We start from the raw sequence: 27,641 nt of genomic DNA, 5'->3' as shown, positions 1-27,641 counted from the left end.
GTTACTGCTTTTTTAGTATTAGGGGGTTTGACTATCATCCTAATAAAAATTTGTAACAGACAAAATAAGAATTTAGTTTTCTGGTATAGCTTACTGTATATTACATTTAATGCTTGTTTCACTGATTACTGCTGTTAAGGTCTCTTTTTTTTTTTTTTTTTTTCCCCTGTAAGTAGAGCATCAGACAGCTCAAAGTTTCTAGTTTACCTGAAAGCAAGAAAATTTGTGCCATGTGTCTTATAGTTTTGTTTATTCCTATTGTTTAGAGACCTGTATTTTAACCTGATGGTGCTTCTATGTGATCTTACTCTTCTGTATTTTTTTTTTTTTTTAATCCTCCATAAACATTTGAAAATAGCTCAGAATGCAATTTTAAAAACACCTGTCAATATTATGTTTTGGCATCATAAAGATATTTTTATGTATTTACTGCCGTGTGAGGTGCCATTAGCGATGTCATCATTTTTATCTTTTTAAGAAATCAAATTTTAGAATAGGAAGTGGGGCAAAGAAGAAGTTGATAACAGGAGAAGAAATAAATAAATATTTAAATTCCATGTAGAGTTTAAAAAAAATTAAGTATTTAAATATTTTACATTTTGTGCCACTTGAAAAAACTTTTAACTGTAGAGACGCAGGAATATTTTTGTTTTGGTTGCCAGAAAATATTTAAAGCTTTCTGAAATATACAAAATACATGTTTTCTCTCTTTCAGATTTTTGTTTACAGACTACAATAGACTGTCCAGTGTAGGTGGAGAAACTTCATTGGCTGAGATGATTGCTACCCTCTCTGATGCATGTGAAAGAGAATTTGGTTTCTTAGCAACAAGGCTATTTCGAGTTTTCAAGACAGAAGATACACAAGGTTCTTATTACCTGAATGACATTTTTGATTATTCCATTTCAATGCTCTGTTATCAGGGTTCTGTTTTTCACATTATAAGCTCTTTTTAGAAACTGTTGTAGCCATGCAGAAATTCATACAGAACAGGAAAGTCTTTCTATTCTTTTGGAGAGATAAATGCCCTGTTTTCTTTGCTCATCTTCATTTTAGTAATATCATAAAGGAATATCTTTTGTGAAGTATAGTTTTCAGAAGTGTCAATGGAAATGCATTTATATTACATCCTTTTAGATGCAGCATGATATTTTTCCATAGCAATTAAGCCATTGTGTGTGAGTCAGATAAAGGGAAAAGTATACTTCTGTGTATTGCTAAAAGAAGTTTCTATTTAGTTGATAGGATTTTTAATTCAGAGCTTTTATGAGTGACCACTACTTATTCTTGGAAATAATAAATGTATAGAGCATGTTGGTCCAAAGCCATAAATTGCTGTGATCAGTGCTGATAATATGGGATGAAATATTCCTACTTGATCCAAATGGAACAAGTGTTTTTTCTTCTATGCCATCTGTACAGCTGTAGATTTCTGAAAAAAAATGTTCTGAACAGAGTATGATATTATGAAGAAAGGGAGTTCTTGAGGGTAACTTTCAATTCATAGAGGACTTATTTCTGCTTTGAGTTCAGTTTCAGTCAGTTACTTCTCATTTCATTTTGACCCTGACCAGAAATTGAGGAATCTGTTAGATGCTGTCTGTTGTCACAAAGGGAAATGTTTAGACTCTCCTGTCTTGCATAGGGTAGAAAAAACCATGCTACGTGCTGAACACAATTTACTTTTCATTGTTCTTTGTCAAATTCACTGCTGTTCTTTATGAAAGTGATATGTGGAGTTTTTCACCCTTATTTCCATATTAGACATTCTGCAGTTCTCCTTAACCTCAGTGAAACAGCTTTCAAGGTACTGTAATTTCTCTTGAAATTGGCTTGGGAATGTCAGTGTAGTGCTGGCTCTTGTGATTATTTGCAGTGATCGCTTTTTCCCTTTCATTAGTAATCTTATATTTATCTTGTGTTCCTTGGCTCTCTTGCCTTCCTGTGCTCTTCCTTAATATCTAATTGATTTTTTAAAAAATTTTATCTATTTGGTGATCTTGCATATCTTCTCCTTGTCTCCATATGTTTGTTAGGTCTAGGGTCATAGGTTTCTTGTCTCTAGATGTTCATAGAAATTCTTATCAGTTTCTTTTTAGTCTCCTGTATCTTTAATTTTTGTTATATCTGTAGACTTGAAGACAAGCCTGTTCAATTGCCATTTCATTGCTGATGATTCCTAAGTCTCTAATCCAGTGCTATCTCTTTCTAGCTAGAGGAAGCTTACATCCCTACTTCAAAATGTCTATAACTGAATGTAATTGTAACTCAGCTGTTATTCTTCTCTTCTTGCCCCTCACTCCTGTCATTACGCATTTCTGTTGCTTTGTCCTGCATCACAATCCTATCTGTCACATATGTCAGTAATATGAAAGACATTTCCAGCTCATACCCTGGTCTAGAAAATCATACATGGGCCATGTATAAACCTTGGATATTCTTTCCATATAGCATATTTAAAATTTGATTTTTCTGTTCCAGTTCAGATATTGATTTTTAGCTGTCATCATTTTGCATCAGATTATTGCTGTGTTCTGTTCTTTGTTAAAATGTGTACAGAAGATATGAATCTTCTAGATGAGTACACCACTAGATGTGTACAGATCCTAAAGGCAGAGGCTGCCACTTTGGAAAAAAACCTATTTCTTTAATCACTGCTTTATCTGTGCTAACCTCCAATTGCAATATTTCTTTGTCTCTTCCTTATCAATCCAATTGAAGTCAGGAGTTCTATATTCTCTTCTGAGGCCCTTGTGATCTGTCCAAACCTTACATACTGCAGTCCTCCCTTGCTTGTGTATGTTTTAGCATGAAAGAAAGGATAGTCTCAGGTTGTAGCTTGCAATTTTGATTTAGTTCTCCAATGGCACCATTAGTATTAGATTATGTAAGTATCATGTTTCCATTTAAAAGTGGAGTAGTTACCATACTATTTTCCTAGGATTTACTTGCATAAATATACTTCACTAAGAGATGCCACAAAAGGGATGATACCACTGATATGAAATCTATTTAATAAAGATCATTTCCATCCAGTGTGGATTTCTTGAAGCAATGGAAATAAACTGAAGATTAAAAGAATATCTCTGCTTCATAATTTCCAAGAATTTTGGCAAATTTAGACCATTTTTTTTTCATGCTTGTGACTGGATGGTAACACTGCAATAACCTTTTGTGCAAGTTAGTGTTTTATGAGAAGTATGCAAGTTAATAGATTTTGTACTAACTGTAATTACATTTTACATTAATTTTAACAGCAAATACTTGTCTCCTAGGTAAAAAGAAATGGAAGAAAACTTGCTGTCTCCCATCCTTTGTGATTTTCCTGTTCATATTGTCTTGTGTTGTTTCTGCGATTGCCCTGCTGGCAATTTTTAATGTAGAACCAGCCAACATGACAGTGAATGTTATTCTTATATCAGTTACCTGTGTTGTTGGTTTGGCCTTCATCTTGAATTGTCGCACATGGTGGCAAGTGATGGATTCAGTTTTGAATTCGCAAAGAAAACGTCTTCACAATGCTGCCTCCAGGCTTCACAAGTTGAAAAGCGAGGGGTTCATGAAGGTAAGCATTTATATGAATTGGCCATTAAAAGAATTGAAACAAAACCCTAAACCTGTAGCCTTCTTAAGATGGGGCACCATTTATTTAATCAGGCCAAGTCTTGCAACATTAGAATGAGCCTTGGTGAGTTTTTACTGAAGGGAACACTTCTGTTCCACTGGTAGTTATGCTTACTGTATGAGATCTGTCTGCTCAACCAGGAATGTTAAGTTTGGATTAAGTTTTCACTTTCTATTTTTCTGCGAGGAAGGTACTAGGAAAACAGTTGTTCTAAATGATCAGTATTTAGTAAAAGCTTACTTTAGACCACAAGATTAGAAAGCATAACTTTTAAAATATTCTAAAGGTGAAAAACCAAGCCTAACTTTGGCTGTCTGCAAGACCTCTTTACTCAGAAAGGAATGATAGCACTGAAAGAACATTCCAAAACAGTTCATATATTTCATGAAAAATGATACAAAATATTATTGTTTCGCTGGGTTGTATCTAAACTGATAAAAATGTACCCATCAGGCTGTCATCAAATATCCTATATGATCCTATTTGAAAATAAGCTTTAGCATCATGATGGTTACCTCCATAGTTTACAGCTAATACATTGTATAACAATATGTTGTGCAAGTATTTTTGAAGCACAGAAGACCGTATCTATGTCTTGCTACTGTGTTTCTTGACAATTGTTTTTTGAGTGGTATTTATCTGGCATAACTTTAGCCATTTAGGAGTTAGGTTCACCCTTTGCAATCAAAGGAGAGAAGTGGGTATTTCTGGAGAGTTATTCATATGGCTTATGTCATCATAATGTGCACATTCAAGATGAATCTAGTGATGAATAAATCAGATTTTAATGTCTACCTGTTATTTGCTGAAATTAGGGCAGGGAATTCCACCTTTGTTTCTAAGGGTAGTTGTTAAATGTGTAACTTAATGTTGAAAAACTTAAAAAAATCTTCAGATTGCATATCCTCAATAGGAATAAGTGATAGCATGATTTGCTTGGCTGGAAGGCAGATAGAAAATTTTAGTGTGCATTTTATGCAAAGCAATTTTTGAGGATTCAATGAAGCTACAAATACTCTTTTGTTTACTCTTGAAATACTGATTTACAGTGCATAAATATTACTTTCTTTTTAAATACCATTGTAGTGGAATTTACATAAGGATAGTGTGTTACATTAAAGTGGAATATGCAGTTCTGTACATTTTTGTGCAAATAGGAAATGAAAATTTTGAAAGTGGCATTTTAGGACTTTCACTTTGGGTATTTATAAAGTGTTTATTTTTGTAATCTTATTGAAGTATTTTTGGGACAAGTAGCAATCTGCAAAAGTAATTATATGCATTTTTGTGAGTTTTAAGTATTATAGAGACGTCTTTTCCTTCTTTGCTTTTAATTTTTATAGGTTTTGAAATGCGAAGTGGAACTGATGGCCAAAATGGCAAAAACCATTGACAGCTTCACTCAGAACCAGACAAGGCTTGTTGTAATTATTGATGGATTAGATGCTTGTGAACAGGACAAAGTTTTACAGATGCTTGATACTGTGAGTTGGATGATCTCTGGATCATCTGGATGATCTCTTCCATAGATGAGTTCAGATACATACAGTTATTGTGTATTTTCTATAGAAAGAAGGCATGTATGCAGAGTCTGTGTGTTGTAGTCTTTTAACGTTTGTGTACATAGGCATATCTGTAATACTAAGAGCAACAGGTTTTAAAAGTTGAAAATTAAATCACAGTAGGACTGTAAATTAATACTTGTGGAAAGTTTTGAAATAATCAGGTGTAAATTATTGAAAATTAATATCCTGTTGAAACAAATTTACAATGTTTGGAGAGTTTTTAATACTTTTGAAGCACTTCAGATGAAAATTACTTAAATGCTAAATATTTGTGGGAGCTAGGACATTACTGCCTAATATCTTCTTGGTGATGACTTCCACTGTAACTACTACCACTAATTTATCAAGTACGCTTTTTTCTAATTGTGGATAAATTCCTAACACTAGATACCTCCTATTGAAGAAACTGACATCTTTATATATCTCTTGTCCTCTCAAGTTTATAACTTGAACGGATCCATGGTTACTATTAATTATTAATTATTATTAACAAGGTGTACTGTCTACTTTTTTACAGGTGCGAGTCTTGTTTTCAAAAGGCCCGTTTATTGCTATTTTTGCAAGTGACCCACACATTATTATAAAGGCTATTAACCAGAATCTCAACAGCGTTCTACGTGATTCAAACATAAATGGACATGATTACATGCGAAACATAGTCCATTTGCCTGTTTTTCTGAATAGCCGAGGACTTAGTAATGCAAAAAAACTGATGGTAGCTTCGACAACCAATGGAGATATTCCTTATACAGATAATGCAGGTAAGGTTATGCAGGAGGATGATATGAAAGTTACAAAACCAATGTTCCAGAAATCTGGTTTTTGGAACAAACTACTTAAGTAATTGGCAGATCATCAGTGTTACTTTATAGATCAGTCAAATGTATATGAATGGAGAAAATGCCTGCCTTTTGTTTTCCTTTCCGTAGGATTGCATGAAGAAGTTGACAGGAGAGTTTCTCAGAACAGTCTTGGAGACATGACCAAGCTTGGTAGTAAAACTGCTCTCAATAGGCGGGTGAGAAAGATTTTGTTTGTTTGTTAGGCCTTGGGAGGGGCAGGGGGTAGTTGTTTGTTTGTTTTACTAAATGGAGATACTGGTAATACTTTTTTCTTTTCTATTCTTTTTTTCTTTCACATTTTCGATTATGTCAACTTGGAAGACTTAAACCAAACCATTCTTATGAAATTAACATAAATGATCCATGTAAGAAAAGTACATTCTTAAATCAATAAACTGATGATCGATCAAAGGGAAAAAAGTTTGCTTGCTCACTGAAGTCTTCTTTTCCACAAATACTTAAATTCAGCTCTCTGTGAATGCTGAGATGATACAGCATGCTGGTAGTAATTATGATCTATGTATGTATGTACATTTTAGATTTTTGTGTATAAGCCTGGTATCACTTGATCACAGGGTGCTGCAACAACGGGCAGTAATTAAGCAAATCAAGGAATTTAGAATATTATAGTACTAGACTTCTACTGCAACACGTCCACCACACTTTCTTTCCTGCTTTCTGTTCTGTTTTTCCATCTTTACGTAAAATCAGAAAGTGGTTGAATAAAAGGTATCTAGGAAGTAGTGAAAAGCAGCACAGAGTCTGAGGATTCTGAGGTTTTTGAGCTGCCATAGGGTAGAGACTTAGGGAGTTTTGTAGGAAAGGGACCTGATGTTCACTTTAATTTTAAAATGTAATTAGTAAATGGATGGCATTAACTTTTTGTAGAGACAGTAGGAAACTATGACAGCAATGCTGAAATTAGTAGCCTTTTTACAAAATATCTCACTGTGTCACTCTATTTTGCTCTCTCAGAATTGGCATGCAAGTAAAATGTGTAACTCTTACCAGTTCTTGGTTTACATGGAAATCATGTTCAACTGTTACACAGCTAAATCAGAATTAAATTATGGTAAATATTTTTATGGTATTTCATGTCAACCTCACAGACACATATTCACAAAGGTTCTAACTTTATAATCAAGTAAAACTGAAGTATTTCAAATACATAAAAGTATATAATACTAATCAGTATTCCTTGCTTTTTTGGCTCGTTATCAGGATACTTACCGAAGACGCCAGATGCAACGTACCATTACCCGCCAAATGTCTTTTGATTTGACCAAGCTTTTGGTTACAGAGGATTGGTTCAGTGATATCAGTCCTCAGACCATGAGGAGATTGCTAAATATTGTATCAGTGACAGGTAAGTGTGGCATGTTTGTGTATATTAAACAGTATTGTGTTTTCATTGCTTGTAGTTTACACTCAGACCTTTTAGTGTGTAAACTAAATTTAACAAATCAGTCCATGTGTTGATTTTGAAAATCCTTCTGAAGCAAACTCTTCTAGAGTGCAAGCATAGACTATTCTGTGTAGTATTTAAAAAAAAAAAAATTAAAAAATTGTTTGTTGTTTCATTAACTTCAGTTGGGAGGCAAATGATTCTAGTTGACATGTTTAGGAAGTTTTATATTTTTTTAATTTTGAAGTGGTATAATAAATACATTTTTCAATTTTGTAATAGTCTAATGCGAACAAAGCTTGTAGTGGTGGTATCTTAACAGGTAAACTGCGAGGCATAACCAAGTACGTATGCTGTACATTTTTGCTATGGATATTTGGAGTCTTTTTTCCCTAAATGGTTGTCTGGGACTGATGAAAACATTTTATGACCTGTTTTCCTTCAACAAAACACAATCAAGACATTGGTATCTTTGAGGTTTAAAAACTGGAAACAACTGTGTCGTGGTTTCAGCCCGGCCGGTAACAAAGGACCACGCAGCCGCTCGCTCACTCCTCCGCCCCCCTCCGGTGGGATGGGGAGGAGACGGAGGAGAGAAAAAGAAAAGAAACTGGAACCTCGAGGGTTGAGATAAAGGCAGTTTACTGGGACAAACACAAAAGAGATTACAACAACAACAACGGCACTAATGAAAAAAAAAGGTATACAAAAAGAGTGATGCACAGTGCAACTGCTCACCACCCGGGACCCGACGCTCCGCCACTTCCCCCACCGAAAAAAACAGAGACCACCCCCCGGCCCGCTCCCCATTTATATACTGGGCAGGATGTCACATGGTATGGAATAGCTCCTTGGCTAGTTCAGGTCAGCTGCCCCGGCTATGCCCCCACCTCCCAGGTTCCTGTAAAAATTAACTCTATCCCAGCTGAACCCAGGACATTATCCACCCCTTATTCTATACCATCTACATCATGCCCAGATCTTACTTTTTTTTTATTTTTTTTTCCAATCAACCACTACAACTTTCCTTGTCTTATATATAAGTATATGGACTCCACCCCCTGACCTCGCACACACACACACGGTGTTTCTTTAGCCTATGGGCTATCCCTCTAATGTGTCCATCAATTTTGGGGCTCTATCTGTTGTAACAGTTCTTCAGGATAAGAGAGAGATGGTGTGAGATGTTGGGTTGTTGTACGCTGCCTCTGGAACTTGTGGCTAGTACATTTGGTGCAACTCATGCCCCTGGTCTGCAGGTCGAAGATGTTGATCTTGAGGAAATTGGTGGGTGCCAGTTCAAGTTCTATCGCTGTTGTACTTGGCTCAGTTTCAAAAGTCCATCCTGTAGTCATTTGGATAATTCTCACAATAATACCCTTGATATGGCATATAGACACTATAGATACAATGACATGCATTGGCAGGTTATTTAGCAGTTAAATATCATACAGCCCAATTCACTGGCTATTCTCTCCCAAAATCAAATCTCCCTGAGGTACACATCGAACCTCCCCATCCTTCTGCATCACCCACCAGGTGTACCCAGGTCCTTGAGCAAAAACAACCCCTTGAATGGGTTTGCTTCTGCTTGAGGGAGGACTAACCCAGACTGTCTTTCCTAACATACTCCTCATGCGCACTACAGGGACTTTATCCCCTTCTACAGTATGTGGATCTCTTGGTTGGGCGGGGCCAGCCCGATTGGCGGATCCTCTAGTATTAACTAACCAGGTGGCTTTTGTTAAATGTGTATCCCAATGCTTGAAAGTTCCACCCCCCATCGCTCTCAATGTAGTTTTCAGCAGTCCATTGTACCGTTCAATTTTTCCGGAGGCTGGTGCGTGATAAGGGATGTGATACACCCACTCAATGCCATGTTCTTTGGCCCAGGTGTCTACGAGGTTGTTTCGGAAGTGAGTCCCGTTGTCCGACTCGATTCTTTCTGGGGTGCCGTGTTGCCATAAAATTTTCTCTTCAAGGCCCAGGATAGTGTTCTGGGCAGTGGCATGGGACACAGGGTATGTTTCCAGCCACCCAGTGGTTGCTTCCACCATTGTAAGCACATGGCACTTGCCTTGGCGTGTTCGTGGGAGTGTGATATAGTCAATCTGCCAGGCCTCCCACTGTTTATATTTCAGCCATCGTCCTCCATGCGACAGGGGTTTTTGCCGCTTGGCTTGCTTAATTGCAGCACATGTTTCACATTCATGGATGACCTGTGCGATAGTGTCCATGGTCAAGTCCACCCCTCGATCTCGAGCCCATCTATATGTTGCATCTCTTCCCTGATGGCCTGAGGTATCGTGGGCCCACTGAGCCATAAATAGCTCACCTCTACGTTGCCAGTCCAGGTCCACCTGAGACACTTCAATCTTGGCGGCCTGATCTGCCTGGTGGTTGTTTTGATGTTCTTCAGTGGCTCGACTCTTGGGTACATGAGCATCTACGTGACGTACTTTTACCACTAGCTTCTCTATCCGAACAGCGATATCTTGCCACAGTGCGGCAGCCCAGATGGGTTTACCTCTGCGCTGCCAGTTGCCCTTCTTCCATTGCTGTAGCCACCCCCATAGGGCATTTGCCACCATCCACGAGTCAGTATAGAGATAGAGCACTGGCCACTTTTCTCTTTCAGCAATGTCTAACGCTAGCTGGATGGCTTTCACCTCTGCAAACTGACTCGATTCACCTTCTCCTTCAGCAGTTTCTGCGACTAGTCGTGTAGGACTCCATACAGCAGCCTTCCACCTTCGATGTTTTCCCACAATGCGACAGGACCCATCAGTGAACAGGGCATATTGCCTCTCATTTTCTGGCAGTTTATTATACAGCGGGGCTTCTTCGGCCCGTGTCACCTCTTTCTCTGGCGACATTCCAAAATCTTTGCCTTCTGGCCAGTCCGTAATCACTTCTAACATTCCTGGGCGACCGGGGTTTCCTATGCGAGCTCGCTGTGTGATCAGTGCGATCCACTTACTCCACGTGGCGTCAGTCGCGTGATGCGTAGAGGAAACTTTCCCTCTGAACATCCAGCCCAGCACTGGCAGTCGAGGTGCTAAGAAGAGCTGTGTTTCAGTACCAACCACTTCTGAGGCGGCTCGAACTCCTTCATATGCTGCCAAGATCTCTTTTTCAGTTGGAGTATAGCGAGCCTCGGATCCTCGATATCCCCGACTCCAAAACCCCAGAGGTCGGCCACGGGTCTCCCCAGGTGCTTTCTGCCAAAGGCTCCAGGTAGGGCCATTCTCCCCAGCTGCAGTGTAGAGCATATTTTTAATATCTTGTCCTGTCCGGACTGGCCCAAGAGCTACTGCGTGAACAATCTCCTGCTTAATCTGTTCAAAGGCTTGTCGTTGCTCAGGCCCCCATTTAAAATCGTTCTTCTTCCGAGTAACTTGGTAGAGAGGGCTTACAATTTGACTGTAATTTGGAATATGCATTCTCCAAAAACCCACAACACCTAAGAAAGCCTGTGTTTCCTTTTTATTAGTCGGTGAGGACATAGCTGCTATTTTGTTGATGACGTCCACAGGGATCTGACGACGCCCATCTTGCCATTTTACTCCTAAGAACTGGATCTCCTGCGCAGGTCCCTTGACCTTACTTTCTTTTATGGCAAAACCAGCCTTCAAAAGGATTTGGATTATTTTCTTCCCTTTCTCAAAAACTTCTTCTGCCGTGTTGCCCCATACGATGATGTCATCAATATATTGCAGGTGCTCTGGAGCTTCACCTTTTTCTAGTGCAGCCTGGATCAGTCCATGACAAATGGTGGGGCTGTGTTTCCACCCCTGGGGCAGTCGATTCCAGGTGTACTGGACGCCCCTCCAAGTGAAAGCAAACTGAGGCCTGCACTCCGCTGCCAAGGGAATGGAGAAAAATGCATTAGCAATGTCAATTGTGGCATACCACTTAGCTGCCTTTGATTCCAGTTCATATTGAAGCTCTAACATATCTGGCACAGCAGCGCTTAGCGGTGGCGTGACTTCATTCAGCCCACGATAATCTACTGTTAGTCGCCATTCCCCATTGGATTTCTGCACGGGCCATATGGGACTATTAAAGGGTGAGTGAGTCTTGCTGATCACTCCTTGGCTCTCCAGTTGGCAAATCAGCTTATGGATTGGGATCAGGGAGTCTCGGTTGGTGCGATATTGTCGCCGGTGCACCGTCGTGGTAGCAATTGGCACCTGTTGTTCTTCAACCTTCAGCAACCCCACAACCGAAGGGTCTTGGGAGAGACCCGGCAGGGTAGACAGCTGTTCAATCTCCTCCGTCTCCAATGCAGCTATACCAAAGGCCCAACGGTACCCTTTTGGGTCCTTGAAATACCCCCTCCTGAGATAATCTATACCAAGGATGCACGGGGCCTCTGGGCCAGTCGCAATGGGGTGTTTATGCCACTCATTCCCGGTTAGACTCATTTCAGCTTCCAATACGGTTAGCTCTTGGGATCCCCCTGTCACACCAGAGATACAGATGGGTTCTGCCCCTTTATAACTAGATGGCATTAGGGTACATTGTGCACCAGTGTCCACTAGAGCCTTATATTCCTGTGGGTCTGATGTGCCAGGCCATCGAATCCACACTGTCCAGTAGACTCGGTTGTCCCTCTCCTCCACCTGGCTGGAGGCAGGGCCCCTCTAATCCTGGTTAGAACATCCGTTACTCACTTTCTGCACACGTAAATCGGAAGTCCCTTCAAGGGGATCAGAAATGAGATCAGCCCATCTACTGCGTCTGGGGGACTGCTCACGGGAAACTGGAGCAGCAGTTTTCCAAGAATTCTCTTTTCTGGTTGCTTTTTCTCGCAACTCCTGTACCCGTGCATCCAAGACTGAAGTGGGTTTTCCATCCCACTTCCTCATGTCCTCTCCATGGTCATGCAGGTAAAACCACAGGTTAGCCCGTCGAGTGTACTTTCTCTCTCCTCTCTCTTGGGCAGAGGAACGCTTACTCCCAATAACTGCGATGCGGGCCTGTACAGGTGAGGAGGAGGACAGATCCACTTTGAATTGCTGGAACTCTCGGGACAACTCCTCCACAGCTGAGACACAGGCCCGTAGGGAGGAAGAGAGACTCCCTTCGTATTGCCGGAGTTGGACAGCCAATTCATCCACCGTTTGTCCATAGCCTTCTCTCCAGGACATTACTGCCAATGAGTTGGCATAGGTTGGTGGTGCACTTCGTAGAAGCTTCCGCCACATGGGTTGTGTGCATTGGACTTCATCTGGATCTGTGGGTGACTGCGCATTTTCTGGATCATTGTAAATCACCTCCAGCACGGCTAATTCTCTCAGGTACTGAATACCTCTCTCCATGGTGGTCCACTTGCCTTGGTGACATGTAACTTCATCCCTGAAGGGGTATCTTTCCTTTACACCTAACAAAAGTCGCCTCCAGAGGCTGAGGACTTGTGTTTTTCTCCCAATCGCCTTGTCGATGCCCCCTTCCCTAGACAGAGATCCCAGCTGCTTGGCTTCCTTACCCTCTAATTCCACACTACTAGCCCCGCTATCCCAGCATCGGAGCAGCCAGGTAACAATGTGCTCACCTGGGTGGCGGCTAAAATCTTTTCGCATGTCACGCAACTCACTCATGGATAGAGATCGGGTAATTATTTCAGGTTCTGCCTCTACCTCCTGTTCTCGCGATGACCCTGGTTCATCTTCATCTCTCGCTAAGCGAACTGATTTCTTTGTGTGTTTCTTTTTCTGTACAGGGGCGACTGATACTGGCACAGGCTGGTTCTCTGGTTCAGCTGCAGTGTCTGTCACCGGGGTAGGGGTAGTCATGGTACCTGTTGTCGTGGTAGGGGCAGCCACGGTGCTTGTTGTCGGGGTAGGGGCAGCCACGGTGTCTGTTGTCAGGGTTTGGGTAGCCACGGTACATGTTGTCCTGTTTTCCATCTTTTCCCCCTTTTCCCCCCGAGGGTGCTGCATAATATCAAGCAGTGTTTGGTAGATATTGGCCAGAGCCCAGCACAGTGCAGCGAGTTGTATGTCTTTGGAATAGCCACAGCATTTTTCTTTCAAATATTCTGTCACTTCATAAGGGTTCTGTAGTTGTTCGGGAGTGAACTTCCAAGTCACTGGCGGTGAGAAGTTCTCTAGATACTTGCCCATATGCTCCCACATGCCGTGCCACCCATGAGTCTCCAGCTTTGGGGGAGATCTCTGAGTGGTACTCTTAAAGAGCATTTTTGTAGCCCTAAACAAGACCTGAAACATATTCAGGAGGCATAGCACTAACAGCACACTGGCTTGCGCATCCCAAGGATATTCAAAATTCTCAAAAGCTGTTGTAATTAGTCGGAAGGAGAAGAGGGAGGTGAACGGACGGGGGGAGGTATCCCCCCCTAATTTCCCCATGGATTGGGTGTAATTACCAATAAAATCCGACAGAAGGCGCCCAAAGTATGGAAATGATATCACTGCCTCATACAGATACCAGCTTAACCTCATGACCAGTGATGTAATCATTTCATAAGTCGACATTGCCCAGTACAGCAAAATGATAATCCCAATCACTCTCCCAGAGATGAGATACGCAACCACAGGCAATACATAGAGCATATAAGAGCTTACAAAACGCCACCATGTAAACAAATGAAACAACATTGTGACTAACATCTATATATCTAAGAAATGCGTTTGGCAAATTTGTTTCAACACGCTCTGGCCAGATCTGTCGTTATCTCAACCCTTCTGCCCCACGTTGGGCACCAAAAATGACTGTCGTGGTTTCAGCCCGGCCGGTAACAAAGGACCACGCAGCCGCTCGCTCACTCCTCCACCCCCCTCCGGTGGGATGGGGAGGAGACGGAGGAGAGAAAAAGAAAAGAAACTGGAACCTCGAGGGTTGAGATAAAGGCAGTTTACTGGGACAAACACAAAAGAGATTACAACAACAACAACGGCACTAATGAAAAAAAAAGGTATACAAAAAGAGTGATGCACAGTGCAACTGCTCACCACCCGGGACCCGACGCTCCGCCACTTCCCCCACCGAAAAAAAACAGAGACCACCCCCCGGCCCGCTCCCCATTTATATACTGGGCAGGATGTCACATGGTATGGAATAGCTCCTTGGCTAGTTCAGGTCAGCTGCCCCGGCTATGCCCCCACCTCCCAGGTTCCTGTAAAAATTAACTCTATCCCAGCTGAACCCAGGACAAACTGGAAAAGGACTTATGTAAGTCCAATAGAATCATGTTTCATGTAGTAAGTGAATGGGGAATGATTATTTACTATCTTTTCTATTACAGACACTAAAAGGCACTGAACAGCCTTACAGCTAACTGATTCAGAACAAACAAAATGAGTTACTTGTCACACTGTATATAGTTAAGTGTATAACTCTGCAACAGTATCATATGGATGAGGGAAGCTTACCTGGATTCAGAAACAAATACCTGAAAAGTAAAATTCATCAAGTGCTAATAGAAAGCAAGCAATGAACCACAAATCACCAGGGGATATTATTTTTCCCCAGGTTCTGAAGCTTCTACACAAGCATTTGCTATTGTACAGTGTGAGGCTTCTGGGCAACTTGGACCTTACTCAGTATTGTTTTGATCTTTAACCAGGAAAAAAATAGCCTGGCAAAAGCTTGAGCTTAATGTTGGTATCCTTATCTCATTTTTGTGTTGATGTGAAAACCAATACCAGGCTTTGTAAAAGGATCAAATTTCATGTTTTCTCTGTTCCAGGCTTTGTATTGTGAATGTTTATAATAATGAGGATGTGGACCCTTGTAGAAAACTGCCAGGCAGAAAACTGGTGCTAGTGAAACACTTTCCTACTATGAGGGTGACTAAGCACTGGCACAGGTTGCCCAAGGAGGTTATGGAGTCTCTATCCTTGGAGATATTCAGAAGCCATCTGGACATGGTCCTGGGCAAATGGCTCTGGGTTGTCCTGCTTGAGCAGGAAGGGTTGGACCAGATGACCTGTGGAGGTCCCTTCCAACCTCAACCATTCTGTGATTCTGTGAAACGAATACTATTAACAGTTTCTAGGACTAACTGGAAGATGTAAGGGATTCACAGATATGTCAAATATATTGTCTTTAATACTTAAAAATATTTTAGTACTATCCAGCATGCATATTTAGTGTATTAAATTAGGTTTATTAGATAAGATGGAATGCAAACAGGAAGGTTCAGGAGAACTTCTTGCCACTGGTAAGCAAGGTTATTGGCTCATAAAATAATGAGTAGCATAATGATTGAAGAGACAATAAACAGTTGTTCCCTTACCTATGGCTGAGTTTAGGAAAGGACAAATAGTGCTTTTAAAATTTGAAATAGCTAGTTGGAAAAATGTTGCATTTACTATACAGGTATTTCTGCTTTTGTTTTGTTTCTTTTCTTTGTATCTAGACTTGTGTGCAATTGTAGCTTTCCCATTGACCCATTAGAGATCAGTGGTGTCTTTCAGAAGAAACAGTGCACCTTTGAGCTCTTCCCTAACAAATTGATCCTAGTTACAGCTTCCTACGTTACACTTCAAGGAGGGTCTTGGAAGATGACATTAATCCTATTCTCTACAGCTCCTGTGCTGTAGAACTTTTCTCCTGAATAAAATGGATTACCTTGTATGCTACTTCAACTCTTTTAATCTAAGTTCCTGGTTTTATGAGAAAGGATCTTACTAAATGATGAGTAGTACTACACTGTTCAAATGGAGAACAAAGCGAATATTACTGTGTTTTGAGGAAAAGAGTTCTGCTCTTGTTAGTAGTGATTTCAACATTAACCAAATTATCACAAGCTCTGGGTTATGTTAATGAAAATAGAATCTCTAAAACTTCTGATTTCCATAAACCTAATAAAATTTGATTGCTGGGAAGACTATGGTACAATTCTACCAATAACACCAGCAATAAAAGGTTATGTTAAATGACCTTTGTCATTTCGAGAAATATGACCTATGTCTTTCTATGATAACATATAATGCTTAAGTAAAAAAATATTCTTAATTTTCTAATGAGAGCTGTATCATTTGAGAGAGAGAATTTTAGGAAGAAAACTTTCACAGATACAGAAATATCACAGTTGCCTGAAGGCAACAGGTATCAAGGATGGATTCAACAGATTTGGCATTAAATTCTGCTTCAAGTTATTGTAGCCATATTGCCTACACTGGGTGCAGTTCAGAAATCAGCCTGTCTCTATTGCACAGTACATAGCTGGAGCTAAGAAACCTGTTGCGACCACCTCAGGTCTCACTTAAAGTGTTTGCTTTACCAATAGATGCACAGCAGTAATAGTACTGGCCAAAACTGAACAGATTCCTGCTGATCCATTTGGTTGCAGAAACCTACTACAGCATTATTAAAGCTGCATCCACTGCCCAACTTAACATTGCATTTGGGAGTACTTATTTCTAGCATGTCTCAAGTAGGTGGGACTGTTTCAGGTCTGGTACAGTGCCAAGGTGATCATCTCAGTAGGAAGTATGATACAAGGACACAGTTGTATGTTTCTGAGCTGAGGTTCAGCTCTATCGAACCAACCTGGGTAGCACAGAGGGATTGGCTGTCTCTGCGGTTCCATTCCCAGTAGTATTTGCATAGTTTGGATTGTCCTAATTTACCTTCACTGAGGTTATGAAGAACTAAATGTAAGTGCTGTTCCAAATTATGTAAAATAACCCATGTCTTATTTTCTGTTCCATTAACTTAATGCTAGTACCATTAATAGAAGAGTGTTAATGTGTCGTTTTCCCCATTTTCCCCTGCATTTTCCCTTGTTTAGTGATCATTCATATATGACATCAAACCTAAAATTCTGAGCTAATCTTTTAAATAAATGTGTAGTCTTTTAGCAGTGTCATTACAATTTGTAGCATGAAGCGTCTGGTTTTGTCAAATTATAGTGCAGATGTGAAAGTATAACAAAATCACAAACTGTTAGTTGTAAAAACAAACAAACAAAACCTTTGCAAGAACACTTTTAGTGTACTATAATCTGTGGTTATATATGATGATTTCATGAGCTGAGCCTTCAGGCTGTAAGTTACACGTCATCACCAATACTAGTAATGCGATTCTAGAAAATGTGCTAAAACTTGAAATTAATAAACTGTAGCATTAACTTTTTCTGTTTTTTTTTTTAAATAGACTTTATTTGTAATTCATACCTTGCCTTATTAACTGAAAACAGTCTTTTGTTGATGGCTTTGAATTTTACTTTATTGGCTATTGAAGATGGCATTTGTATGCTTAGCTTGTTTTGACCATATTTCCTGTGTCAATGCACAGAATGTCTTTCACAGTTATTAGCATGATTTTTGTGTTTAGATTTAGAAATAAATGCTGTGTGAAATTCTCTATTGAGTTTTGTTAAAGTAACTTAAGATTCACCTGTAACAGGATGATAGTAATTAGCGCTTAACCTGGAGCTGAAGTTGACAATTCTGGAGAGTTTCATATTCTAACCAGTATTTGCAAGAATTTTTATTAGGTTGTCAAATGATATTTTTAGGTGCAACTTGAGATGATTTTGAACTTAGCTAGCTAAAAATATAATACCAGAAAGTTCACAGATCAGGTTAAGGGACTTACGTAGCTGTTACTTTGAGGGGGAAAAAAAAGATATCTTTCAAAAGCAAAAAAAAAATCCCTTGTGTTTCTTCCCTCCTTCCCTGTTACATTAGGTCGTTTATTGAGAGCTAATCAGATCACATTCAATTGGGATAGACTGGCTAGTTGGATCAATCTCACAGAGCAGTGGCCGTATAGAACATCCTGGCTCATACTGCATCTTGAAGAGACTGAAGGTATTCCAGATCAGCTGACTTTAAAAACCATCTATGAGAGGTAAGTGTTATTCTGGTAATGGTGTGCACTTCCTATTATTAAAATAGTGATCATTATTAATGATTATCAGACTAACATGGCTTTCAAACAGCTACCAAGTTGTAATCTAAAATTCCCACAATATTATTCTCCTCTATTAAATTTTGGAAACTTAAATTACTTTCACTGCTTTTTAATGCACCACATACAAATGTGTGCTTTATATTAAAAACAAAGAGAATTATACTGGAATTCTTTCACAGATAGCTAGCTGTGCTTCTGTCTCTTGATGTAATTTTCATCTCTACCTTGGCCAAACTAGAAGTTGGGGTTTTTTCCCTATTTGGAAATCTGAACTAAGCTCTGCAAAAACTGCCTTTACTGGTAAAGATCTCTGAAGGTTTGGTACTTAGCAAGTGTGCTTGCAGTTACAGAATACAAAAGTGAAGCATTACTTGCTCCATTGCTGGTACAAGTTGCTGTCCAACAATGCTGTCTAGGTATTGCAACTGGGAGTAAATGGTCCCTGTGTTGCCAGTGAACATGCCTTTCCAGCACCTGGTTGCTCATAAGAAAGGACCTGTGGATTGTGAAAAGTGACCTGATGACAGTGGGAGGAATGGAAGAGAAAGAATGTGACTGGGAGTTGGGCCTATAAGGAAAAAACCAGAATCTGAGAATGAAAGTCAATGAGAGGAATGAAGGGTTTGACTTGAGTAAGAAATAACAGAGATCAGATGGAAAGAACAGCTGAGGTAAAGAGGGAAGACTGGGATTAATTGAACAAGTTACCAGAAAATCTAGAGACTTGGCAGGATCCAGGGAAAGAACGGAGAGGAGAATGAACTTGAACAGAAAATTTTGGGAAGGATCCCTGCACTAAGAGTCAAAGAATGAGAGAACTGGATGAAGGGCTGGGATGGGCTGGAAATTATTGAAGTGTTGAGAATGGAATTAGGATTGATTAGGAAAGATGACTGGTGTGAGTTGTATTAGGAAAGGAAAGTCGACGTGAGGTTAAGATCTGAACACAGAGAACCGGAAGGTAGAGGGACAAGGGTGGATGGGGTGTGATGAGGCTGAGGATTGAAGATGGACAAAGAGGGCAAGTAGTAGACTGGAGTGGCTTCAAGTTGTGGGGTTGTTTCTGAAATACCAAACTTCAGAGGTAAAGAAGTACATGATTAGAAAACACTTTCTCTAGAGAATGAATCCAGTTTCTGGGTTTTGCATTTCCTCTGCGAGTGCAAGATACCTGTGAAATCATAGATAGAGTAACGGGAACCCACGTCTCCATTGTGGGTTCACATGGCTAGTATCACAAATGTTTATGTGATCAGGTAAGTACAATAATTAAGAATCATCAGGGATTCCTTCTCCTGTTATGCTTTGTAGTACCCTTGCTGTAAATATTTCTAACTTCTCTTTATTTAGATTTTCCATATGGCATGTTTCACAATTTTATATTTTCAGTATTTATCCAACAAACTCATTACAGCCTTTTGATTATTAGCATCAACAGTAATAAATCGCTTTGGAGTGATCAAAATCCACAGCTATCTTGAAGACATAACAATGTTTATGTTTTCTGATAAACCAAAGGCGGTATTAGAGACCTGATTTGTTCTCATAAATGGGTACGAGTAATTCCAGTATAAACTAACGTTAAATCTGTAGTAAACCAATGTGAAGAGAAGGAAAGGACAGTCACAACTGAATGTGAATGACTTATTTGGGTTCTGGATTATTTGTCGTTAGTACAGACAGTTGAGCTGTTGACATTCAGTGCCAACTGGAGTGTGTCAGGGTTTATTAGTTCTGGTGTGGAGGAGGTGCATGACTCCTGCTATGCTGTTGTGCCTCTTGCTATGCAGGTTGTGTTTGGAAGTAATATAGCCACTAAAGTAGAGTGTCAATTCATAATTGACAGTTATAAATGTATAGATAAATTTATAGTGTATAAAACTAGGATCTGTAATAAGAAACAGTGAAGAATCCTGTGCCATATATTGGAAAATGGAAGGTGATGATCTTTGAAGTACAGCTGTTGGTATTCTACCTGCGATACCAAGAAGAAAAGGAAGAGGAAAAGACGACCAATTTTCAGGATTCTCTGTTTAGCAAAAAAACCCAACAGGATTATTTGATATGAAAATGATAAAGCTACAAAACTGAGTTTCTTAAGGTTCATAATAATAACATTACCCCATGTTCAGGAAGAGAATTGATGTGTCTAAGGCACTTCTGTTGAACCTGTGTAAGGTACTAAATATATAACTCTACTGATGTAGTGACAAAGCTGAGATCTCATCTGTCTGGTGATATGGGTGATCATCTCTACTGCATGCTGAATATGAAAAGGTCTGTGAACTCTTCTCTGGGATTAATGCTCTAAAAAGTCTGTTTTATCCAAAATAATCCTTTTTGTGTCATTGTTATTCTTTTTATCTACAACCATTGAAGTCATCTGTTTCTGTATCAGTTCGAAGTAGAGTATTTAGTTTAGTTCCTCTTTTAAAACTTCAGTTTCTGTTTTCTAAGGTTTTCTAGTTTATAGAGCAGCTTTCCCATTTGGAGTCTCATGAAAAGATACCAGATTTTGATACTGTTATAGCTTCCATTCCTATACTGAGTTTGTGTTACTTCTTCCCTGCCTTCTATTCTGCAAGGATTTTTTTATTTGGGGTTTTTTTTTGGTCCTTTAGAACAGGAGCAAGAATATATTTTCCTAGTATTGAATAGTTTGTGTCAAACTACTTTTTATTTTGACAGTGCAAATTCTTCTTTGGTTTTGCTGCATTTCTGAACTCTTAAGTGTGTCAGGGGGAGAGGGGTCTGCATGGACATCTCCCTTGGAATAAAGAAATCTTGCAGGTTCTGTGTTAAGTGTAGGAGTTTCACACTCAATCACATTCTCTATATAAGGAGAATGCTTTGATATTACAGTTAATTTCCAGCTTTTAAAATATCATGTGTTAAAAAGCTTGTGAATCACCAGGGTTCCCCTGCAATGAGAACTTTCCATTGCCTTCCGGTTAGCTGCTGATTGTGCAGGGCAGAGGGTTAACGCAACAGCTGGATCTCTTACAGGTACCTTCAGCTGAAGAGTTACAGTAGATAATTTGTGTGTGCACTGAGGGAATGACAAGTGGTAATAAACCCGATGTGGTTTTACTGCTGTATCTTTGGAGGCACATCGTAACCAGCTCCATATTACTGCTACTGCTGATGCTGTAGAAGCGTGATTCTGTGCAGGAGTTCGGCGCGGTACCTGTGTGTATGGCAGGGCTGTGACGGCAGGTGGCACTAGCAGAATGGCTGTCTGGCCAGCGTAGCTCTGACTGCTTCTGTTTGCTTGTTTGGCTTAGGATATTCTGTATTCATATTTTAAGTTAGTGATCTTTTTCACTAGGTGCTTTGTTTTTCCGTATTTCAAAGAATAAGCAATACTGTCAAAATGTAAAAAAGTATAGTAAAATGGAAAGAATCAAGTAGTCAAGCATTAAGAAATGAAAGAATAAAAATAGTCTGCAGTTAATTCCCCTCTGCGTATGCATTATGATATATGACTTATATGATCATATGCTATTTTGCACCCATAAGATTCCTGTCTTGTAATGTCCAGAATTTAATTTTGCAAGCTGTACAGACAGGCTATGTAGTAAAGGAGAGGGCCATTTTCTGTCACATCTCGGTGCTATCTGTTATAGTGGAAAAGAATGTAATAGCAAAGCTAAACTAAGACAACTGAAAGCTGCTCTAGAACTATTTGTCAGATTTTGTGTGATGCTGGACTAGTTAACTCTTATCATATGTTTCACTTGGACAGCATTTTTGCCTCTGTTGGGAGGTGGTATAGAGCTTATGGCTCTGTAGGCTGGTGTTAGTAAGTGCTCAGTGTTCAGAGCTGTATCTAAAGCTAGTGGGAGCTCTGCTTTCAGGAGGTGGAGTACTCTGAAAAAAACTGGGTATCTCAATTTGGTTATTAAATAAATATACCTATATCTCTGCGCTTCAGTTTGTTATTTAAAAAAAAAAAAGCTAACTAATATATTCATATTGTGAAGGATTGTTGCGGAAAGTAAATTTGCGAGTGCTTTTCTTTAGATGCTATGATGGATATGGAAGATAGTATTGATGAGTATGAAACCAGTTCTGTCAGGAGGAGTGTATCTTTACTGTATCATACTATGCAGAGATGGTAAAACCTATTGAATGTTACATTGGCAACATTTTCCCAGGGTCTCAAAAATAACCCCCAAAACCAACCACAAAATTAGGCTTCATTCTGTGGCACAGGTACACCTCTGTGAACAGTCTTTATGGATTGGAGTCACTTAGTCTTCTCTCTTAGTAACAGGTAGAGACGCTACGTTGTAATTCTTTTGTAGAGGGGAACAAGCCCATTCTTTGTAATTGTGTCATATTTTGAAAATAAAAAAATGCTGAGCCTGGAGAAAAATTTCTACTCTTTTTACTACCTTAAACTGACTTACTGTATGATCTCGCTTCTATCCTCCGACTTCCAGCTTCTCTCTTTGCTGGTCTGGATCTTTGCTTGGTTTACCTTCCAGTTGGTATACTTACTAGTACCAGTATTTACTCCTTTGGGTATATGTGTTGCTGTTTCAAGTAATCTCTCATCATAAGGATTTTCATGTTTTCTCTCTCCTTGCCAGGCTAAGCTCCTAATTTTGATTTCTTGTCTATTGTGTTCTCCTTCCCCTTTCGTGTTTAGGTTGTTCTGTGGTCAAGCACACTATTGTCATTACCTACCTCTCCATCCTGGTCTACTTTGATTATTTTTACCATTTTATTTATAATTCCGACATGCAGTTAATATTCCTCTACACTTAAGTTGTGCTGCATTCTCCTCCATGTTGCTGTAAAGAGTCTTGCTAATGTCAGTTTCGTGTAATGCCAAAATGGTTTGCAGAAGTTGCAAAAAAAAAATTTTTAAAGCCCTGAAGTGTAGTAAAATATGTGGGCTTTCTGTAAATGAAGTTGTAAGAGAGTTAAGTTGTCAGATGAAAGCAAGTTTCTGTTGAATGTTTGCAACTGATACTTCTCAAGCTTGTAAATTAGCCAGCTATGGGAATGTGTTCTCTTGTGAAGACTAAATGAAACATCCATGACACCAGAATGAATGTCAGTGCCAGATCTAAATAAATGATGTACTGGGAAAAGTCACTGTGGCTTTTGTTGAGAGAGGATGTGTTTCAAGAAACTGAATTCTCAACAGAGTCAGTGAACATGTAAAGAAGGCAATGTAATATTTTGAAATCTAAGAAATTTTAAGCAACATCTTGATCTAAGAACATTTAAATGTATTAAAATTTAAGGTAATAACAGGCAAGATTGCTTCAGGAAAACAAAAGAAGGAAGTGAAAGATAGGAATAAGAGTCTCGTGAGAAGCTTGCAGGTAAAGTTTCCAAAGATAATACTTGCGCTCTTTGACATACCTGTAGATGGTCTGGCAGAGGGAGAAGATGCAATGTGGGGATATAACCAGGACAGCTGTTTTTCAGGGGGTTCTGGAAGTAGCTATGAATAAATTGCAAATCAAAGTCATTGTGGATACAGGTGGCATAACACACTGGTGAAAATAATCTCATCTATAATCCTGCTAACGTAGTAATGGGCTGTAAATCTGCATTGAAGAAAGAAATTCACAAATTATTGCTGATTTCTCTGAAAAAATATGTTCAGTGCTCAGCAACAGTCAGAAAACGAAGCTGTCTTTAGGAGTTATTAGCCAAGCAATGGAAAGAAGGAAGGTCTTGTATTATACAAATCTGTGATGTATCTGAATTCTAAACAGTATGAGATTCTGGTCATCACATTTCAAAAAGGCTGTACCAAAGTAGAAAAGATATTAAAGAGGATGAGAAGAGCCATAGTCTCACTTCAAATTTTTGTGTGAATATCATCACTGTCCAATTTCCCATGCAGTGAGGAGTCCTAGTTTTGCTTGAATACTTTCTCCTCTCTTTTGGATTCTCAAGTCTTCCTCAGTCTAAGACATTTGAGTCATATATTTATTTTCCCCAAAGGCCTTAGTTTGTCATTTCACTTTGAGGCTCTGAGTTTTAGTCATCTTTGTTTCTTGATACTTTCTACTGCTTAAGGCTGCATCTATAAGCCAACCAGTTCTTTTGTAAATATGGCACATTTACCAGCCTGTCACTTCTTAAAGCTGTTAGTAGCTGAACAGTCTTCGCTAATAAAGTCTGTTCCACATGTTAAGGTTCATGCAGTTGAAAGTGAAACTTCAGTCATGTATATGCTCCTTGAGTTCAAGAAGCAATTCAGAAAATGACTGACCAAACTTACAAACACTGGAAAAACTATGGATGTCTGAATTTTTACCCCTGAAGTTCCTGCAACATCTACAGTTCTGCTAGTGTGAATGCTGAGAATTGCTAATGTGAGGCTTAAATTGAGTCTCGTGGTCCTATTCAGGATTCTTGAGGGTTAGTAGCTGAAGCCCTTGAAAAGCCTGGACAAATAAATGTGGTTTGAGCATGTTTGTAGCAGGAGGAAAAGATTAGGTTTAGCACAAAACACAGCAGCAAAGGCTACTTCAATTCGAAGATAAATGTGTTTAAGTTAGTTATACCAAGTGCTGGGGCAGGCTGTATGACAAGTTGCAGAAACCTTCTGGTCCTGTAGTCAAGTTCCAGTTGGCCTTTGAAACAAAAATGGCAGGGAACACACTGCAGGCTACCAGAACAATTTAATGACCTGCCCATTATGGTGGGCTCCTTGGGAAAAAAAAAATTCAATATAAAGTTGATAATAATCCATGAGAATTTCCTCATGGTCCTATCTGGATACCATTGGGGTAGAACATTCCCCCAGGAATTTGGTAGATCCATGGTAAGTATTGTCCTCTCTCTCATGGGATTAGGATCTAGATTCCATATCTTTCTGAATATAATTCTAGCCATTACCTGGTGAAACTATGAGAAATGTAAGGCTGGTGTATCTAGGGAGACAGTACTAAGAGAGACCGTGACTCACTGTCTCAGTGCTTAAAGATTCTCATCGGGAAGAGGGGAGTACTTGTCTCCAGAACTGAATTTACAATTTGTTTAATGATACAGAATTCAGGTATTCACACAGCCTTCTATTCAAGTGCTTCTTACTGGCTGGTTTTGATGTTACTCTGCTTGGCGTGCTTGATGTCATGAGAGACAGTCCTACCTATCATTCTTTGCCCAGGCTTTGCTCAAACTGGGGTATTAAGACGGGGCTTATCATTTCTTTGTGAGGATGTCAGCAACTATGGTCCCTGAATTTCTGTGATGTGACTATTCTTATATATCCATTCAAAATATTAGAACATGAGAGCTTGGCTCAGGATAGAAGAAACTCTCATGAGCCATCTGTTCAGATTAGGATCTCCCCTTACTTAATCTCCCTGAAAACATGATTTTTGGAAGGCTGTAGTAAACTATGAAAATCAAGAATCTTAGATCTTTGATTTTGAAAAAACTTATATCTTCCAGGTTGAGAAAATGGTTGTGCTGTCCTCAGAGTCATAAGTAACCATTATTTAAAACTTGGCAACTTATAATTCATCCATTGCCTGGGCTTAATTTAGCCTCTGCAATAAAGTATTTGTGCACATATGCATGCATGCCTACCTATGATGGATGTCAAATTGGATGACAAAATGATGTGCCAAAGCAGAACACACCAAAATTAGAAGAATAATGTAATAGCTTGCTTTTATTCAGGATTCTTTTTTTTTTTTTTTTTTTTTTTTTTTTTTTTTTGTGTGGAGGCTAAAGGATCTAAGCCAGCCATAGCTTATTTATTACTTTTTTAATGCTTTTTCAACTCTTACACCATTCTAAGGAATAATTTGTGAAAGATATCTGCTCTGTCTGATTTATCAAAAATAGAAACTGTTGGTGTTTCTCACTTCTTCAGTTCTAGATTTTGTCTTTCCAGTTTCAGCACTGGTATATGATTTTGCTTGCTTTTTTTCCAGTCTTTTTACTGATATTACACCTTTTTGGAAGCAACCACAGAAATAGTTATGTCTAGTAATGGTAACCAGAGAAATACTTAATTTCAGGTTACTAAACAACTCATCCTCTGTTTCTCTTTTTTTTTCTTTTTTTTTCCTTCAGATTAAACTAGTAAAAACGAATTTATTTTTAAGTGGAACAGCAGTCAATTACTGCAGGTTTGGAGTTCTATAGTGTGGTTTCACTGGTGCTATGTTTTACTGTTAAGTTCAGACCTTTTGTGTGATACGCCCATGTGAATCAAATTAGGAAATCACTTGGGCAGGTTAAAACATTTTTCTGTTTCACATACAGTTCAATATTTCTACTTCATTGTTTACTACTTCAATTTAAGAAGTGTATTTACAGCATACTAAAAATACCACCAAGGTATAAATGATATGAAATTATTTTATTAAAGAAATTGATTTCATAAAAATCAGAAAATAGTATTCTGTAGCACTAGTAGTAAAATTTATTTTTCCCCATTTAAAGGTTCATTTATTTTTATAGCAATTTGATGACACATCTGCTTGCTTTATTCAGCTGAAAAGAAAATGTTGGTTCTTGGTGTTTTGTAAAATTGCTTTGTTAAATTATTTTCGAATAGTTCAACTTTTAACAAATGACATTTGATACTAACATTGGAAAGCAATTTCAGCTAATTAAGTAGATCCTTCTATAAACCATTGGAACGTTAAGATGACAAACTGTTCATTCAGGATTATTTTAATTGGTACAATTATTGTAATTTTGTTGCAATTATGTGTTGAGCTAAAAGCTTTTGTCTAAATCATTTGAGGGTTTTTTGTTAATATACATAAGTAAGAAGAAAAGTAAAATAAAAACTGAAGATAAGCATTATCTGTCTACTTTTTCATTACAGTGCTTTAGACAAGTATCTATTAAATTATTCTTTTAAAAAAGTATGTTACATGTTTTCAGCAAATCTCTAGCAATGTTAAAATTGAGCAAGATCATTTGAAATGTAACTTTTCTGGAAGGTTATTATGTTAATTTCAGTTTTGACACTGTTTAAATACTTTTTAATAAAAAGGGTGAAATCAACTTTTGAGGGATTTGCAAGTTGTACAAAACCTATTGATGTATTAATTTAAGAAGTGTAGCTTTTTAGTGATTATAGAAATTAAAAATTAAAAAGCTGTTGAAGGTGCCACGTTCATCACTCTGGTTATAGTGTTCTTTGCAATAATCTTTTGCCCAGGCTGGGTTTAAATAAATCACATCCTTTTAAGTAGACAATTTAATATTCTTGTAGACCTCACAGTGAGGCATTACTTCTAAATATTTAACCTGCTTTTTGTTTTTCAGTTTCCTTTTGTTGCCTTCTACTTAAAAGGCAGGGCACATAAAGTTAC

General features: G+C 38.8%; 1 protein-coding gene across 3 annotated transcripts in view; it reads left to right on the top strand.

The window, feature by feature from the left end:
* Window positions 1-27,641, top strand: part of KIDINS220 (kinase D interacting substrate 220) — an 86,388-nt gene that overhangs the window by 29,718 nt on the left and 29,029 nt on the right. For all 3 annotated transcript variants that reach the window (XM_049818750.1, XM_049818748.1, XM_049818747.1), the window contains exons 16-22: window positions 716-867; window positions 3,276-3,565; window positions 4,969-5,109; window positions 5,708-5,951; window positions 6,120-6,208; window positions 7,254-7,398; window positions 18,102-18,264. In XM_049818750.1, coding sequence (XP_049674707.1) covers window positions 716-867; window positions 3,276-3,565; window positions 4,969-5,109; window positions 5,708-5,951; window positions 6,120-6,208; window positions 7,254-7,398; window positions 18,102-18,264 — 1,224 coding nt within the window. The remainder of the gene's footprint in view (window positions 1-715; window positions 868-3,275; window positions 3,566-4,968; window positions 5,110-5,707; window positions 5,952-6,119; window positions 6,209-7,253; window positions 7,399-18,101; window positions 18,265-27,641) is intronic.

This window comes from Accipiter gentilis, chromosome 16, assembly GCF_929443795.1.
Source record: "Accipiter gentilis chromosome 16, bAccGen1.1, whole genome shotgun sequence".
In the NCBI taxonomy this organism is placed as follows: Eukaryota; Metazoa; Chordata; class Aves; order Accipitriformes; family Accipitridae; genus Astur; species Astur gentilis.
Note: the sequence above shows the minus strand (reverse complement) of the source record. Positions and strands in the feature narration are given on the sequence as shown.